Below are 16,559 nucleotides of genomic sequence, written 5' to 3'. Positions count from 1 at the left end.
TGGGTAATATTTTACCCTTGAACAAACGATGTGAAAAGGCAGATGATCTGGTTACTTATCTCCTGGATAATCTGAGCACTCGTTGGTCACTGTGTTATGCTGCTTTACTTTGAGATGGGTTTAATTAAATAAAGCACTTGGTTAACCGCAAAGTGCATTGGTTGTGAAAGGCTTAATCTGATTGTCAGCCTCTTCCTCTCCATTACTCAGGCAGGCATTATCCAAGAGGGTGACTTGAGGTCGACTGCACCAAAGAACAGGTTCAAATCCATTGCTTGTTTGTCTGTTCTCTCCCAAAACCTGCGTGGGTTTCCTCCAGAAGCTCTGCAAAAGTGTACTGGGGTTGTAGGTTAATCGGTCTATTTGGGGGTGAGGGGAGGGGGGGGGGGACTCAGGGGCTGGTGAGTTGGAAAAGGGCATGTTACTGTGCTGTAAGTTAAACTTAAATAAACGAGAAGCTGGAGGGACTCAGCAGGTCGGGCAACATCAGTGGGCAGAAATGGCAGCCAATGTTTCTGAACTGCATTCATTATCGACACTAAAACAAAAGGGGGGGGGTGATGAGGCTATGTGAAGCGTGCAAGAAGCTTGTGGGTGGGGGGTGCAGGGGGGAGGGGGAGTCGAGATGATTGGGTATTGGACAGAAGGTGAGAGGTGGAGAGACAAGTTGTGGGACAGGCCTCAGGAGGGTTTGAAAATATAAGTACAGGGGTAAGTAAAGAAGAGATGGAAACTGGAACATGATATAGTTGGGTTTACTGAAAGAGAAACAAAGACAAGGCTCGTGACGTCAAGTCTACGAGGAGTATGATGTGTGTATCCTCGTTTGCATTTGGCCTCACTCTGGCAATCGATGAGATCGAGGAGAGCAGTGTCTGTGTGGGAATGGTTGGGGGGGGGTGAAAAGGTTCGCCACAGGAAGCTCAAGCTCAGGCCCACAGGTGTTGGGCGAAGCCATCACCCTGCCTGCATTTCTCACCGCTGCAGAGGCCACAGCAAGTGCATCGGGTCACTTGAGATGTATGGCTTCTCTCTGCTGGCTGTGCACAGAAGATCACCAAATATCGGAGCAGAAGTAGGCCAATCGTTCCATCAAGTCTACTCTGGCAATCTATCATCCTCCCATTCAACCCCCACTCCACCCTTGATGCTCTGACTAATCTCAACCACCTCACTTCCACCCCTGTCTACGTCACAGGTTCCACAGACTCACAACCCTCTGGCCAAAAAAATTTCTCTGCGTGACGCCTTTTAACCTGTATCCTGAAGTTGTGCCCTCTTGTCCTAGAGACCCCAACCATGGGCAACAACCTTGCCACATCTACTCTGTCCAGGCCTTTCAGCATTCAAAATGTCTCAATGATGTTCTTCTCTCACCCTTCTGTACAGTACAAGAGCTGACAAGCGTTCCTCATACGCTGCCCTTTTCATTCCTGATATCATCCCAATGCATCCTCTCGGAGCCCTCTCTGCACATCCTCTTTCAAATAATGCACCCACAGTACTCCCAAGAGCTTCAAATGAGGTCTTAACATTTCAGCCCTGCTCTTGTATCCTATTCCTCGAGAAATAAATGCCTTCTTCACCACCGACTCAACTTGGAGGTCAACCCAAGACCAATGTAAAATTTACTCCACTGCACCCTCAGTGCCAAGTCATATTGGCAGGTTCTGCCATTCTCACTGACCTTCCTTCAAATCATCTGTGGGTGGAAAACACAAAAGTCTGCAGACACAGTGATTGGATGTTCTTTGATTGGCTGTGCATGAGGGCCATGGACAGACATGTCGGCATGGGAGTGAGTTGCAGAGTCGAAATGGTTGGCCTGACATTGATGTGGACGGAGCGAAGGTGCTCAGCAAAGAGATCTCTCAGACACCACCCAGTCACTCCAATGTCGAGAAGGCCACAACGGGAGCACCGGATGCAGACGATGACCCCTGCAGATTCAAAAGTGAAGTGTTGCTTCCCTTGGAAGAACTGTTCAGGGCTCCGAGAAGGCGTGGGCACAATGTGGCACTTCCTGCGGTCGCAGGGGAAGGGATGCGCGGACGAGGGAGTCATGGAGGGAGCGGTCCCTATGGAAGGAGGAGAGGGGAAGATGTCTCTGTGGGATCGTGTTGAAGATAACGGAAATCGTGGAGGATAATGTGTTCAATACAGAGGCTGGTGAGGTGGTAGTTTAGGAATAATCTGTGGGATTTGTTATCGCTAACCTGAACGACTTGATTTTGTTTCAGCAACCCAGACTTGCGTAGGATTGAGCCGGGATGGGAAAGAGCAGAGAGCCTACCTCAGATCGGCCCACATCGAATACTCGGCACTGGTTCTATGGAGCGTAACAGAATCACAAGTACGTAGGCTGGTTGGAAGTACTGACCACGGTTATAGCCACCGTGACTAATTCATTTGGTGTATATATAATAGGCAGGTCTGGATGCAGAGGCATTGTCATTTGGATTGCTGATGGCCAAATGTGCTAGTGACATTTTGAGTGTGAGACCAAATCATTCAATAATTTTAAATTTAGATGTACAGTACAATAATAGGCCTACTAGAACTAGAGGACATCGCCTCAAGATTCAGGGGAATAGATTTAGGGTGGAGATAAGGAGGAACTGCTTTTCCCAGAGGGTGTGGAATCTCTTGAAATCGCTGCCCATTGAAGCAGTGGAGGTGACAAAGTTGTATAGATTTTTGCACAGTGGGGAATTAAGGGATATAGGGAAAAGGCAGGCAGGTGGAGATGAGCCCATCATCAGATCGGCCGTGATCTCGTTGAATGGTGGAGCAGGCTCGACAGGCCGATGGCTGACTCCTGCTCCTAATTCTTATGTTCTCGTGCTGACACACCAGGGTCAGTGTTACTGCTTCCAGACTCCGCTTGGGAGGTCAAACACTGGAGGATATTCCAGCACAATTGGAGCCGTGATCCTTTGGAAGTGAGCTGTGGTTTTCCTGTAAATCAGTGGTTCTCGACCTTTATTTTTACCACTCACATATCGCCTTAAGTAATCCATTACTGACTACAGAGCACCAATAGCATCCTATGCCATAGGTACTCTGAGGGCAGGGATTACTTGAGATGGTATGTGAGTGGCAAAAGAAAGGTTGGGAACCACTGCTGTAAATCCACTCTCCCTCCCTGCATTTCAACACATTCCCAGGAATCTGGGTCAGCCATTAGAATCCCGGATCATCCCACACCCTCATCCCCTGAGACCGGACAGACCCTTAGGTCAGTGACAAGTGGAGTTCCACAGGGATCTGGTCTGGGAGCCCTGCCTTATGTGAGTTTTATAAATGACCTGCAGGGAGATGAGCTACTAGATTTGCAGACGATACCAAGGTTGGAGGAGTTGTGGATGGAGCTTAAGGTTGGTGTAGGTAACAATAGGACATAGGATGCAGAGTTGACCAATGGAGTTCAATCCGGATAAGGGTGAGGTGATGTTCAACCAAAGGAAAGATTAGTTTATGGTGAGAGGAGGTCCATGGGATAGCAGTAGAAATGTTTAAACCTGGGCTGGATGCGCCGGCTGAGATTACTGTGGGAGGAGTGGAGTGTGCTGTCTGGGTGGTACGGCAAGCCTGCAGCTTCTCATTCAGTGCCTGTCCCTTTCCCCACAGCTGCCTCTCAGCCGGAAGGGTCCCCGGTCCTCTCGCAGGATGCGAACCGGGGAAAGCCAGAGGAGATACGAACTACCTCACGACCCGGCCGACCTGCAGTAAGTGTGAATGCTCTGGTTAGAAGTTGAGGAGATGGGTCAGTGGCACAACGGCATCATGGTACGTTTTGCAGTGGACTGGCCAAGGAAGGAAAATAAGGCTTTAAAAAAAAAACAAACGAAAGAAAAAAAAACTGCTGTAAATACTCGGCAGGGCAGGCAGCATCTGTGGAGTTAACCTTTTGGGCTGAAAATTTCTCATCAAAGTTGGGAAAGAGGGAAAATGTTAATTTTCAATTGTTGGGAAGAATAGGACATAAGAACATTGCAGGACATAACAGACCCTTTGGCTGCAAAACTCCAGTAGTCACTGACCTTCTGGCAGAATACTTTTCATCCACATTGTGCAGGCAAGCCAATTCTGAATCCATGCAGACAAGGTTCTGTGGATCCCCTGCCTCATGATTTTCTGAACATGGGGTTTCTTGTCAAATACCTAACAAAAATCCATAAACACCTCATCTACCACTCCACCTTCATCAATTTATTTTGCTACCTCCTCAAAAAACTCCCAATGGGCTCGTGAGGCGTGACCTTCCCTTCACAAAGCCTTCTGACTATCCCTGAGAAGACTGGTCTTCTCTAAACGCTCGTAAATCCTATCCTTAAGATTCCTCTCCACTGACGTAAGACTCGCTGGTCTGTAATTCTCAGGATTCCTTTTTAAACAAGGGCACCACATTTGCCATTCTCCAAACCTCCAGTACCTCCCCTGTGGCCAGGGTGGCTTCACCAATGCCCTCTTCAATCACTTCCCTCCCTTCCCACAGCAACCTGGGGTATATCTCATCCGGCCCCAGTGACTTATCAATGCCAATGTCATTATGAAGATCCAGCACTTCCTGTTTCTTAATCTCAACATGGTGCAGTACATAAGCTTGTTCTCTTCTGACCTCATCTGTAAGGATCTTTGATTTTTTTTTTCTGGCTGTCCATCCCTTAGGATGATGACGGTTCCTTTCAGTCAGTTTGTAGGGTTTGATATGAGGATACCCCCACCCCCACTCCTCAGAAAGGAGCAGCATGAATATGAATGGTTTTAGGTGATATGGGGTTGCACAGGTCCAGACCCACCCTCTCAACATCCCCTCTTGGATCCAGCGGCAGGACGACGGGGGGAAGTTCCGTTGCAGTGAATGGCCAGACGAAACTTCGATGCAATGGATGCCATTTCCATGTTTCGCAGCACGTGTTGACTAGACAGCCATTGATCCTACGAGAGGGTTCGTCTGCCCCTTGACAGGCCTTGCTTTTCATCCTTCAGGGTGTCTAGCCAACCTCCACACCAGGCAAGCCTAGTGAGGGAGCCAGTTTAGTCACCAACCGCCCAACCATGCAGCAGGTAGTACTGGGTCACATGGTACCAGTAGCACTTGGATGAGTGACCTAATAGGGTGAGACTTAATGGACAAGTGTGGCAGTTGGTTGCAAATACTGTGTGCCACATGGAAATGGCAATAAAAGTCTAAAACGTTAAGCTGACGATTTTACCCATGGATGATGCCCAATCCCACGGAATCCTTCCTGCAGCTCATTGTTTCATCTGTAACTTTTATGTTTCTGTTTACACCGTTCAACTGGTCATTGGCCATGTACAGATTAGCTGCTGAGTTTGCTTAACCGTTGGGAAACTTCAGTGCAGTTAACTGGTTTTAATTTAAGATGTGCCCTGGTCATTAGACAGCAAGTCAACAATCATGGAACTGATCATTTATCGTCATGTAATAGTACAAAAAATGTAATATTACACAAAATTGCTGTCTGCCTGCCAAAAGGCAGACAGAGTTGCCATTAGTGTGGCCTGGCACCCCTTATAGTAAGAGAAAGAGAGTCCTTTCAGATGAATCGAGCTCCAGCCCCGACACGATCAGGAAGCCTTCAGCATTTGATCTCCTTCAGGAGTCCTTCTAGTCCTCAGCACCCTCTCAAATTCCAGTTCCAATACCCTGGTTCCCATAAGCAGGTGTCCCGCATCTCATGTGGCTATCTCGGCCACTGAGCCTCTTGTCGGTCCGCTGCCTTGGTCACCTCTGCTCCTCCTCACTGTGGGGTGTTCTCCCCACTTCTGGTGCCCTGCGCCACTCCGTGGCTGCCCCCCCCAGAGACACACTGTATCGATGGGAACTTCCTGAGTTAAAAAAGATTCTGGCATTCAAATGCAGTTTGCACTTTGAACTCTGTTCAGTGCTAACCATTTTGAGGTGTCCGGAGGTTGCAAAAGGTGTTGCAGAAATGAAAGCTTTCTTCTATTTCCCGAAAGAGACGAGGGTGAAATGTTTCCAACTGCAACCCCTTTGTCTTACCTTGATGAAGGGCTCCAGCTTTGCGATTTTACTCTTTTGGGTCAGGGGCAAATATCCCCCTTTCTTGCTGTTACTGGCTTTTGCATCAGATGGGCTGTTGTCCAACGGGGAGAGATCTTGCACATTCCATTGACCACTCGGCGCCCTTTGAGCATGTGATCTGACTCCGTTCTTTCTCGTAGAATTAGACAGCGTGGAAGCAGGCCCTTCATCCTGAGATGGACACTGGCCCACCCACTGGTTCACGCTTAGCCTGTATCCCTCTGAACCTCTCCTACCCATGTACCTGTCCAAATGCCTTTAAATGTTGCAAGGCTCAACCTATTGTGAGCAGTTTTGGGCTCTTCATTTAAAAAAAAGGATGTGCTGACATTGGAGAGGGTTCAGAGGAGGTTCAGGAATGATAGGGTTATCGTATAAAGACCATTTGACAGCTCTTGGCCTGTATTCGTTGGTATTTAGGAGAATGAGCCATCTCATTGTTGATGCCTTTCAACATTTGAAATATTTCAGAGTCGATGTAGAAAGGTTGTTGCCCATGATGGCAATGTCTAGGACAGTGGTTCTCAATCCTCTTTTCCACTCACATAACTCCTTGAGTAATCCCTTGCTCACCACAGAGCACCTATGGTGGGGGGGAAAAAAGGTTGATAACATCCTCGTGAATCTTATCTGCCCCCTTTACAGCTTCATAGAACATTCCAGCATAGTACAGGCCCTTCGGCCCATGATGTTGTAAATCTAAACAATCTAACCTTCTGTCCCTCACAACCATAACCCTTGTCTGCATTGGAATGGGGCATTTCTGCCACCAGTCTGCTGCTCGGGTTTTCACTCTGCCTTTGTCTGCAGTACCTGTCCCATGCCCTGACTGCTACCAACTCCAAAAGCAGCCAGAGAAATTTGATCTGCCTCCTTGGTCTCCCTCTATTGGAAACATTCCCTCCCCCCCCCCTCCCCCCACCATTCCCCTTCATTCTTCTCTCCCTCTCTCTCTCATGTCCTGAAAGTTTACTTGTTTTTCCTTTCCCGGTCCTGACACAGACGCTCTGCAACGTAACTCACTTCCTCTCTCCGCAGATGCTGCTTGGCCTGCTGGGTGTTTCCATCAGTTTGCTTTTGTTCCCAGAATCCATGTTGTTGAGACCTATGTGAAGCGGCACTGTTCCATTTCCCAGCAATAAACAGCATAATAGCACATTATAGCACAGTGCAGGCCCTTCGGCCCATAGTGCCGACCTATATAAACATTCAACAATCTACCTTCCCTACCTCATTCCCATAACCCTAATACAGTATAACCCCAAGTAATCGGCACCTATGGGGGATTGGTAGATGCTGGATAAGTGAGTTTTCCAGTTGCTTGAGACTCACCTTTACAATGCCTACCTAATACATCTTCATTAAGAATAAGCAGTTTAAAAGACAAAAATACTAGACTGTACTGACCCTGAACAAGCTTCACCTGCATGAATGTATAAACTTTTCAGTCACATTCTTTGAAAACTTTTTCCCATCTGCAGTTCCCTTCAAGGAGCCGACCAAAATACAAACAACAGCATCATAATTAACCACCCATTATATTAGTAAAGGTAAACCCCTTACTAATATAAATAATATACTACTGAAGACTCTTACTAAGCAGGGATGAGGAGACATTTTTAGGAGGGGTCTCGCTTTCACTGCCAACAACAAATGGCATCAACCATCCTGGGCGCCGCCATTTGATTCAAACAGCTGCAACGACCAAGGCTCCCCACTGGCTGAATATTTACTCCCATCTTCACCAATGTGTTCCTTCAGAGAACATTTACAAGTTAAAACGTATTATTTTTTTATTTATTTCAGGTCTTTGTATTTATTTATTTTCCTCGTGCCTTTTTTTTTGCCACTTGCTAGAGGTTGCCAGTTGGTTAAATTCCGGATAACAGGGGATTAGCGTGATTGGGATGTGCCGCCAACCCTCACCTCAGCAGCAGGATCTCTTTGAGAGCAGCTTGCTGCGTATCCTCTTCCAGATGCCTTCCCTCTGATAGATAAATAAAGCCTGTAATAAACACTGATCCAGTGCAGCATCTGGGAGAGATAAGTACTTCTGTCAGCTGTGCAACCAAATGTAAACCTTGAAATGCTTCGTCCGACTGGCAGGGTGCTGGCAGCTTATCCACATTGAAGACCTGGAGCCAGAGCTGACAAATAACGGGGTCTTTTTCCATTTACTTCCTTGGTGTCAGATGAACACAGTTCTGCTTTGGTGGATTGCTCCAGTGCTGCACCCAAGTGTCTTTTTAAAAGGTGGGAGCGGTTATTTGCAGCGCACAAACATGCTGAAGAAACTCAGCTGGTCACGCAGCATTGGCAGGAAGTAAAGGGTGGCCCGGGCCCCTCGTCAGGCATCTTCTTTGGCTTGGCTTCGCGGACGAAGATTTATGGAGGGGGTAAATGTCCACGTCAGCTGCAGGCTCATTTGTGGCTGACAAGTCCGATGCGGGACAGACAGACACAGTTGCAGCGGTTGCAGGGAAAAATTGGTGGGTTGGGGTTGGGTTTTGGGTTTTTCCTCCTTTGTCTTTTGTCAGTGAGGTGGGCTCTGCAGTCTTCTTCAAAGGAGGTTGCTGCCCGCCAAACTGTGAGGCGCCAAGACGCACAGTTTGAGGCGATATCAGCCCACTGGCGATGTTCAATGTGGCAGGCACCAGGAGATTTCTTTAGGCAGTCCTTGTACCTCTTCTTTGGTGCACCTCTGTCACGGTGGCCAGTGGAGAGCAAAAAGATGGGAGGAAGGAGGAAGCAGTGTCTCCACACCCTGCTGTCCACAGTTCCTCACCAGGAGTAGTGCTGTGTCTCCACTCCCCGCTATCTCAGGTCCACACCAGGGGCAGTGCTTTGTCTCCACTCCCTGCTCTCCCAGGACCACACCAGGGGCAGTGCTGTGTCTCTACTCCCCACTCTACACCAGGGGCAGGGCCATCATTACTGCAGATCCGGCAGTGCCATCAATTCTTTGGAAGGAGTCCTCAGTAATTCTCTGAGTTCTCTTTAAGCAACACTCCCAGTGAATCTCATCATTAGAGATAAGGAAGACCTCAGTAATCTTTGCCGTTTTATATTACATTTTTAATATATTATGTGACAATAAAAGGAACCTTTGGAAGTAGTACAGAAGACTTCACAGGTCTCGTAATGATGTCTTTATGCAGCAAGTTTCCTTCAGCCCAGACGTGCAAAGTAAATGCATCCTGCTGCATTTGACCAAATGGAAGAGGTCAGCCCCATTGTACCCTGGCATGTCAATGGTTCACCTGCCAGCTTGGCTCAGTGGTGACCCCTGCAGTGAGCCACCTGCCACTAAAAGCGGTAATACTTCCCATTTCCTCTGCACAGTCTCCGCGGACAGTGTGTTTTTTTTTTGGTTTTGTTTTTATTTTTCACACCATAAATCACATTAACCATGATATACACTATTTCTTTTTCACACATATACAGTGACTTTTTCTCCCCACCCCCCCCTTTCCTCCCAAACCACCCCCCCACCCCCCCCCTCTCATCCATTTTAGGTATACAATCTAGGTTGCATTAAGCCAGTCAGACAATGTTGTCATTCAACAAAATTACACCAGATATTCTACTGAGTCCATTCTTTTCTTTCCTTCTCCTTCCATCAACTTAGGTAATGTTTGTCCCCGGTAGGTTTTCGCTATTGTATTTAATGTAAGGCTCCTATACTTGTTCGAATATTTCAATATTATTTTTTAACCTATATGTTATTTTTTCTAATGGAATACATTTATTCATTTAAATTTAGTAGTTTCTTCCTTTTAATTTGGTTATGTATTCCATTAATATATAAAGACATATAGTTCAGCGTAGCCCTTTTATATTTTGTTTATCTTCTCTTTCCGTTTTTCCATCATTACCTTTCCTCCTTTTCCATTTCTGTTTTCTTATTTTCAACTCTTTATAAGACAACATTCCTACAATATCCAACATTTTCCTTATTCTCCTATTTCTATCTTATTTATTCCCAATCTCCCCTTCACCTCCTGAGTTGTCCTTTATCCCTTGTCGGACAACCACATCTCCCCTCTCCATTTGGATTTGCGAATCCACTCGCAAGCGTCAACTGATTTTGCAGTGACCGCTATTTCCCCCCACCCCGCCTCCCCCAGAAAAGATTTCACTTTTCATATGTCACAAAGGTCACTCTTTTAATTCCCTCCTTATTCTCTCTATTCCATTACCTTCCCTTATTAATTCTTGTCTATACTATCTATATTTTCCTCTAAGTACAGATATATTCATGTATGCTCATTGTCTCTATTCACTCTTATACCTCTTTACCCGCATACATATCAATCGTGATCATTTTTACTCTCATTACCCGTCTTTATCCCTCAGTCTATTTTTGTCTTTACCCACGTACATATCAATAGTGATCATTTTAACTCTCATTACCCGTCTTCCTCCCTCAGTCTATTTTTGTAATTGTTCTGCAAATTTTCGTGCTTCTTCTGGATCCGAGAATAGTCTGTTTTGTTGTCCTGGAATAAATATTTTCAATACCGCTGGATGCTTTAGTATAAATTTATACCCTTTCTTCCATAAAATCGCCTTTGCTGTATTGAACTCTTTTCTCTTCTTTAGGAGTTCAAAACTTATATCTGGATAAATGAAGATTTTTTGCCCTTTATACTCCAGTGGTTTGTTGCCCTCTGTTACTTTTTCCATTGTCTTCTCCAGTACCTTTTCTCTTGTAGTATATCTTAGGAATTTTACTACAATAGATCTTGGTTTTTGTTGTGGTTGTGGTTTAGAGGCCAATACTCTATGTGCCCTTTCTATTTCCATTTCTTGCTGTAGTTCTGGACATCCTAGGGTCTTAGGGATCCACTCTTTTATAAACTCCCTCATATTCTTGCCTTCTTCATCTTCCTTAAGGCCCACTATCTTTATGTTATTTCTTCTGTTATGGTTTTCCATTGTATCTATTTTTTGAGCTAGTAGTTCTTGTGTCTCTTTAGTTTTTTTATTAGATTTCTCCAATTTCTTTTTTAAGTCTTCTACCTCCATTTCTGCTGCTACTGCCCGCTCTTCCATCTTGTCCATTTTCTTTCCCATTTCTGTTAAGGTCATCTCCATTTTATTTATTTTCTCTTCTGTGTTGTTTATTCTTTTTCTTAAATCCTTAAATTCCTGTGTTTGCCATTCTTTAAATGACTCCATGTATCCTTTAATAAGAGCAAGTATATCCTTTACCTTGCCTTTCTTTTCTTCTTCTATTTCCCTGTACTCTTCCTCTTCTTCTTCCTCTGGGTTGACCATCTGTTGTTTCTTTGGTGCCCTTTCCTTCTCTTCTTTCTTGTTTCTATTGTCTTCTGTGGTCTCTTCTTGCTGCAGGTGTTCTGCAGCTGTCGTTGCCGGCTGTGGAGATCGACTCCCCAGCTGGTCCCCCCTCCCGTCGGTGTGTTTTTTTTCATGCGCGGTTGCACACTTTTACTCGGCTCTGTGAGCCATTGTTGTAGTTCTTTTTCTACCGACCTGAGGTAGCGGGCTCCTCTCTCCACAGCGGGCCTCTTCGGACAGGTAAGGCCTTCACCTTTTTCCTCCTTTGTCTTCTCTTCCTCTCTTCTTACCGTTGCTTTCGATTTTTCTTTTTTTGTCGCCATCTTCTTTCAACCTTTATACTCACTTTTCTGTAACTTTTATTTCTGTGCCTTTGTGTTTTCCTTTGTTTTTCCCGACTTTTCTGGAGAGGGCTGGAGTTCACCGTCCGGCCACTACTCCATCACGTGACTCCTCACGGACAGTGTGTTGAACTGACAGCTTTGCACCCTTGGAGCAGCAGAGGTGAGCCTAATTGTTCCGTCCCTCTGTCCCTTGATCATCGCTCTCCTGAGACCTTGTAGCTAAAACACACTGAAACGCTGGAGGAGCTCCGCCGGTCTCGCAGCGTCCATAGGCCCAAAACATCAGCAATATATCTTTATCTCATACGGACGCTGCGAGACTGGCAGAGCTCCTCCAGCATTTCAAGCATGTTTTCACTACAATCATAGCATCTGCAGACTTTCATGTTTCACTGTTGCTGCAAAACTCTGCATAGACATGCACCATCTGTGGAGGATGTGCATTGAACAGAGATCAGTGTGCTTTGTATTCCATCCCAAAGGCATTACTCCTACAATCTAAGGCAGTAGCTAACTCAGGTCATGTGAGCAAGCAATCATCTGCCAACTGTCTGCCCAAGGTCACAAAATAATGCAAAACACTTAACAAACTCCTTACAGACAGTACTAGCGACCCAGGTTCGAATCTGGCCCTGTAAGGAGTTTGTACATTCTCCCCATGTCTTCATGGGCTGCTCCAGCGCCGTCCCACCCTTCAAAAAGTATGGGGTTTGTCGGTATATTGAGGTATTTGGGCAGCGCAGGCTCATGGAGTGGAATGGCCCGTTACTGTGCTGGACATCGCATTTTAAAAATTCCATCAAGCTTACTGGAGTTCTGATTGCTCTGTGCATTTCACAGTGCAGAAACAGGCCCTTTACCCCAACTCGTCCATAGTGACCAGCTTGTCCATCTGAATCAGTGCCTGCATTTGTCACGTGTCCCTCAAGCTTTCCTCTCCAAGTATCATTCTAAAATATCTTTCAACATCTCCGCTCTAAAGCTTCTTCTGGCAGCTCAGTCCCTAAACCCATCATCCTCTCTTTGTAAAGATTCAAGATTCTTTTGTTGTTGTCGTGTGGTAAAACAAAATGTAATATTACGAGGCAGACAAAGATTCGCCATCAGCAGAACTTGCCTGACACCTCTTACAGTCAGAGAAAGAGAAGCAAAAGAGAGAGTCCCCCCAGAATCACCAAGGGTCCGTGGATTTTCCCCAGCCCTCCTCCCACAGCTGAACAGACTTCAAGATTCAATTTATTACCATAGTAATAAAACAGTGTCATATTACATGAAATTTCTTCTTATCTGCTGCAAGGTGGACAGATTCGCCAACAGCAGGAATGACCTCTTGCAGATTGACTTAAAGTCAGAGAGAGAGAAGCAAAAGAGAGTCGTCCCCCCCGCATCACCGATTGTCCGTAGATTCGCCTCCAGCGTTTCCCCAGCCACGCAGAGTCCACTCTAAGCCATTGGTGACCCGAGCTCCAGATCCGAACCTCTGATGCAGTCAGGAACCCTTCGGCACCCTCACATCCTGGTTCCAATAACTGGCACCCCTCCAGTCCACTTGAGCCATTCTCTCGCAGTCCGCATCCCAGCGTGAGTCACCAGCACCCCACTGCAGAGCCCCCTCACTGGTCTGCCGACCTGGCGAGTCGTCTCCTCCGCTTTCTCCCTCTCAGGCGGTGCGTGATCTTCCTATCCTCTGGTGCCCTGCTCCAGTCCTCTGCTTCCCCTCGTGGCTGCTGCAGATTAATAGGCCAAATCACCACCAACCCCAGCTCCAGATACACCCATCTGACAAGATCGAGGTCTTCAGCACCCGCTTCCTGCCCTCAGCACCCTCTCGCATCCAGATTCCGATACCTGGTACCCCTTCAGCCAGACGCGAGCAGTCTCCAGCAGTCCACTGCCTACTGTGAAGTTTCTTTTAAATCTTTCCTCTCTTGCTTTCAACCAGATATCAACTGCCCCACCCTTGAGTCTCCTATCCACGTCCATTCAGATGTGCAACTTATCTTCGAGCTCCAAACTCCCAGTCAAATGTCTGCTGCACGTTGAGGTGGTGTCTCCAGTGTAAGCTGGACAGGTTGTTGTTGCATCTTCTGCTTCTGATCTGAATTCCTGCAATGAGAACGGGAGCCCAAGCCATTCTCACTCTGTGGAGATTGTGGTCTCACTGGGGTCCGTCAGTTTTGGACTTAACCAGTGTTATGAATCTAGCATGACAGCAGATGTTTGTGTAACGTATCTTGCATTACCCCTCGTGCCTGTGTTTTAAAGAACAGAGTAACTTGCAAGACATGTTCCATCATGGGCTGATCCATTCTCCCACTCAGCCTCACTCCCCTGCCTTTGATACCCTGACTATTCCTATCAAGCTTTGCCTTTAATACACCCAACAAGCTGGCCTCCACAGCCTCCCGTGGTAGCAAATTCCAGAGGTTCACCAATCTCTGGCTAAAAGGGCGGCGTGGTTAGTGCAATGCTGTTACACTGCCAGCAGTCAGGGTTCGAATCTAGCTCCGTCTGTAAAGAGTTTATACCTTTCCCCTATGTCCGCATGGGTTTCCTCCCACCGTTCAAAACGTACCGGGGTTGTAAGTCAATTAGGTATATTTAGGTGGTACAGGCTCCTGGGCTGGAAGGACCTGTTACCTTGCTGTATGTTATATGAAGAAATTCCTCCACATCTTTGTTTTGAATAGGCACCCTTCAATCCTGAAGTTGTGCCTGCTTGTCCTTAACTTCCCTACCATGTCAAAGCAATGATACCTTTGGATCACCGTGCCCCTGATCGTATCCCTGGACATGGCCCTGAACATGCAGTTCCTCCGCGTTCGCCTGCCAGCCCTCGTTCCCTCACACCCATGGCAAAACGTTCTGCAATCTCCGTGCTCAGTCAAGCTTGAATATGAGCTGTCTAGTTCTCAAGTGATTTTGCATGAATTAAATCAATGCTGCGTTTAACAAGCAAAAGACAACATGCAGCCATCTTCTGGTTCTCCGTTAATATAACCCATTGAATTCTGGATTTACTGAAGGCATCAAATCTCTCAGCTGCAAATTTTAATTGTAATTTTCTTACAAAATAGTCCTGTTCCTTTCTAATTTTACAGGAATGTCATTACAAATGCTTGAACTGCAATATTGCTTATCAATGAACCTAGTATTTGCTCAAATGTAATTATCTGCCTTCTTCCCTTTTGCCTTCCAAACCATCAGAGTTACAAGAGAGCAATAGGTGAGGTTAGTGCCATTCTATATCCAGTGTAAAGTTGCTTTATCATTGGTGACCCTGTACCCTGGCTTGATGGATTAGATCCAGCTTACCATTTGGTTTTGGAAGTTTACAAATGGCTCTCGCGCACACATCCGTTGATTTTGTTGAAGCAGCTTAAGGGCGACGCCTGCACATGATGCTCAACTGGTTGCAGGAAACCAATGAACAACGCCACTGAGGTTACTGTCTCAGGCACAAGGGCCCACCCTCACAAGATATAGATGCAGAAGTAGGCCCATTGGCCCATCGAGTGTGCACCGCCATTCTAATCAAGAGCTGGTCTATCCTCCCACACAGTCCCACTCCCCGGCTTTCTCCCCATAACCCCTGATGCTCTAACTACTCATATGCCTGTCAATCTCTGCCTTAAATACACCCAACTACCCTCACTTCCACAGCTGCCTGTGGCAACAAGTTCCACAGACTCACGACCCTCTAACTAAAGACATTTTTCTTCATATCCTTTCTAAATTGATGTCCTTTCATCCTGAAGTTGTGCCCTCTTGCCCTGGAATCCCCAACCATGCGAAGCACCCTTGCCACATCTACTCTGTCCAGGCCTTTCAGCGTTCGAAATGCCTCTATGAGGTGCCCCCTCATCCTCCAATGAGTACAGTCCAAGAGCCGACATTAATTCCTCATACGCTCACCCTTTCATTCCTAGTATCATTCCAGTAATCTTCTCTGAACCCTCTCCAACGCCACCACATCTGTTCTCAAATAAGGCACCCAAAACTGTCCACTGAACTGCAAGTGAGATCCCACCAGTGCTTTATAGAGCCTCAATATTACATCCCTGCTCTTCCTGTAAAAATAAATGCCAAAGTTCACCTTTTTAACCACCAACTCAACCTGGAATTTAACCTGCAGGGCATCCTGCATGAGGGCTCCCAAGTCCCTTTTTCTCCCCATCTAAATAATAGTCTGCCCGGCTATTTCTTCTATCAAAATGCATGACCGTCCATTTTCCGAGATTGTATTTCATCTGCCACCTCGTTGCCCATTCTCCTCATCTATTTAAACCTTTCAGTATCCACAGCACCATCTGCCCTTACCACCTATTTTGGTCGCCACCTAACCCGTCTATTCGATAAATCTAAATTCTTTACATGCAGCATAAAAAAGAGGTTCCCCCCCCCCCCCACATCAATCCCTGTGGAACAGCACTGGTGACCTGTAGCCTACCTGAATGGGATCCCTTTATCCAGTGCTCCATTCCCCGCCAATCAACCAATGCTCTACCCTTCCTGTAATTCCATGGGCTCTCATCTTGTTTAGCAGCCTTACAGTACGTGTGGCACCTTTTAAAAATCAAAATACAAAACATTGATTACATCTCCCCGTCTATTCAAAAAATGCAATAGGTTTGTCAGACATGATGCTCCTTTAAGGAAACCATGCTGGCTTGGGCCTATCTTTTCATGCACCTTAGAGAAGTTCAGGGAGAAGCCACAGGATTGTCAAAGTGGTGGGAGTAGTGGGGGGGTGGGGTGGGGGAGAGAATCCAGCAGTTCAACAGAAGACCAATTGCCTCATCATATCCAACTCTGTGCAGACTGCCGGAGGCATGGGGATG

General features: G+C 46.5%; 1 protein-coding gene across 4 annotated transcripts in view; it reads left to right on the top strand.

The window, feature by feature from the left end:
* Positions 1-16,559, top strand: part of LOC138755002 (misshapen-like kinase 1) — a 406,606-nt gene that overhangs the window by 247,544 nt on the left and 142,503 nt on the right. For all 4 annotated transcript variants that reach the window (XR_011351978.1, XM_069920129.1, XM_069920126.1 and 1 more), the window contains 2 exons: positions 2,241-2,353; positions 3,631-3,728. Coding sequence is in view for 3 of the 4 variants with exons in the window: in XM_069920129.1 (XP_069776230.1) it covers positions 2,241-2,353; positions 3,631-3,728 (211 nt within the window). In the remaining variant the exon portion in view is untranslated. The remainder of the gene's footprint in view (positions 1-2,240; positions 2,354-3,630; positions 3,729-16,559) is intronic.

Source organism: Narcine bancroftii, chromosome 2, assembly GCF_036971445.1.
Source record: "Narcine bancroftii isolate sNarBan1 chromosome 2, sNarBan1.hap1, whole genome shotgun sequence".
NCBI lineage: Eukaryota > Metazoa > Chordata > Chondrichthyes > Torpediniformes > Narcinidae > Narcine > Narcine bancroftii.
Note: the sequence above shows the minus strand (reverse complement) of the source record. Positions and strands in the feature narration are given on the sequence as shown.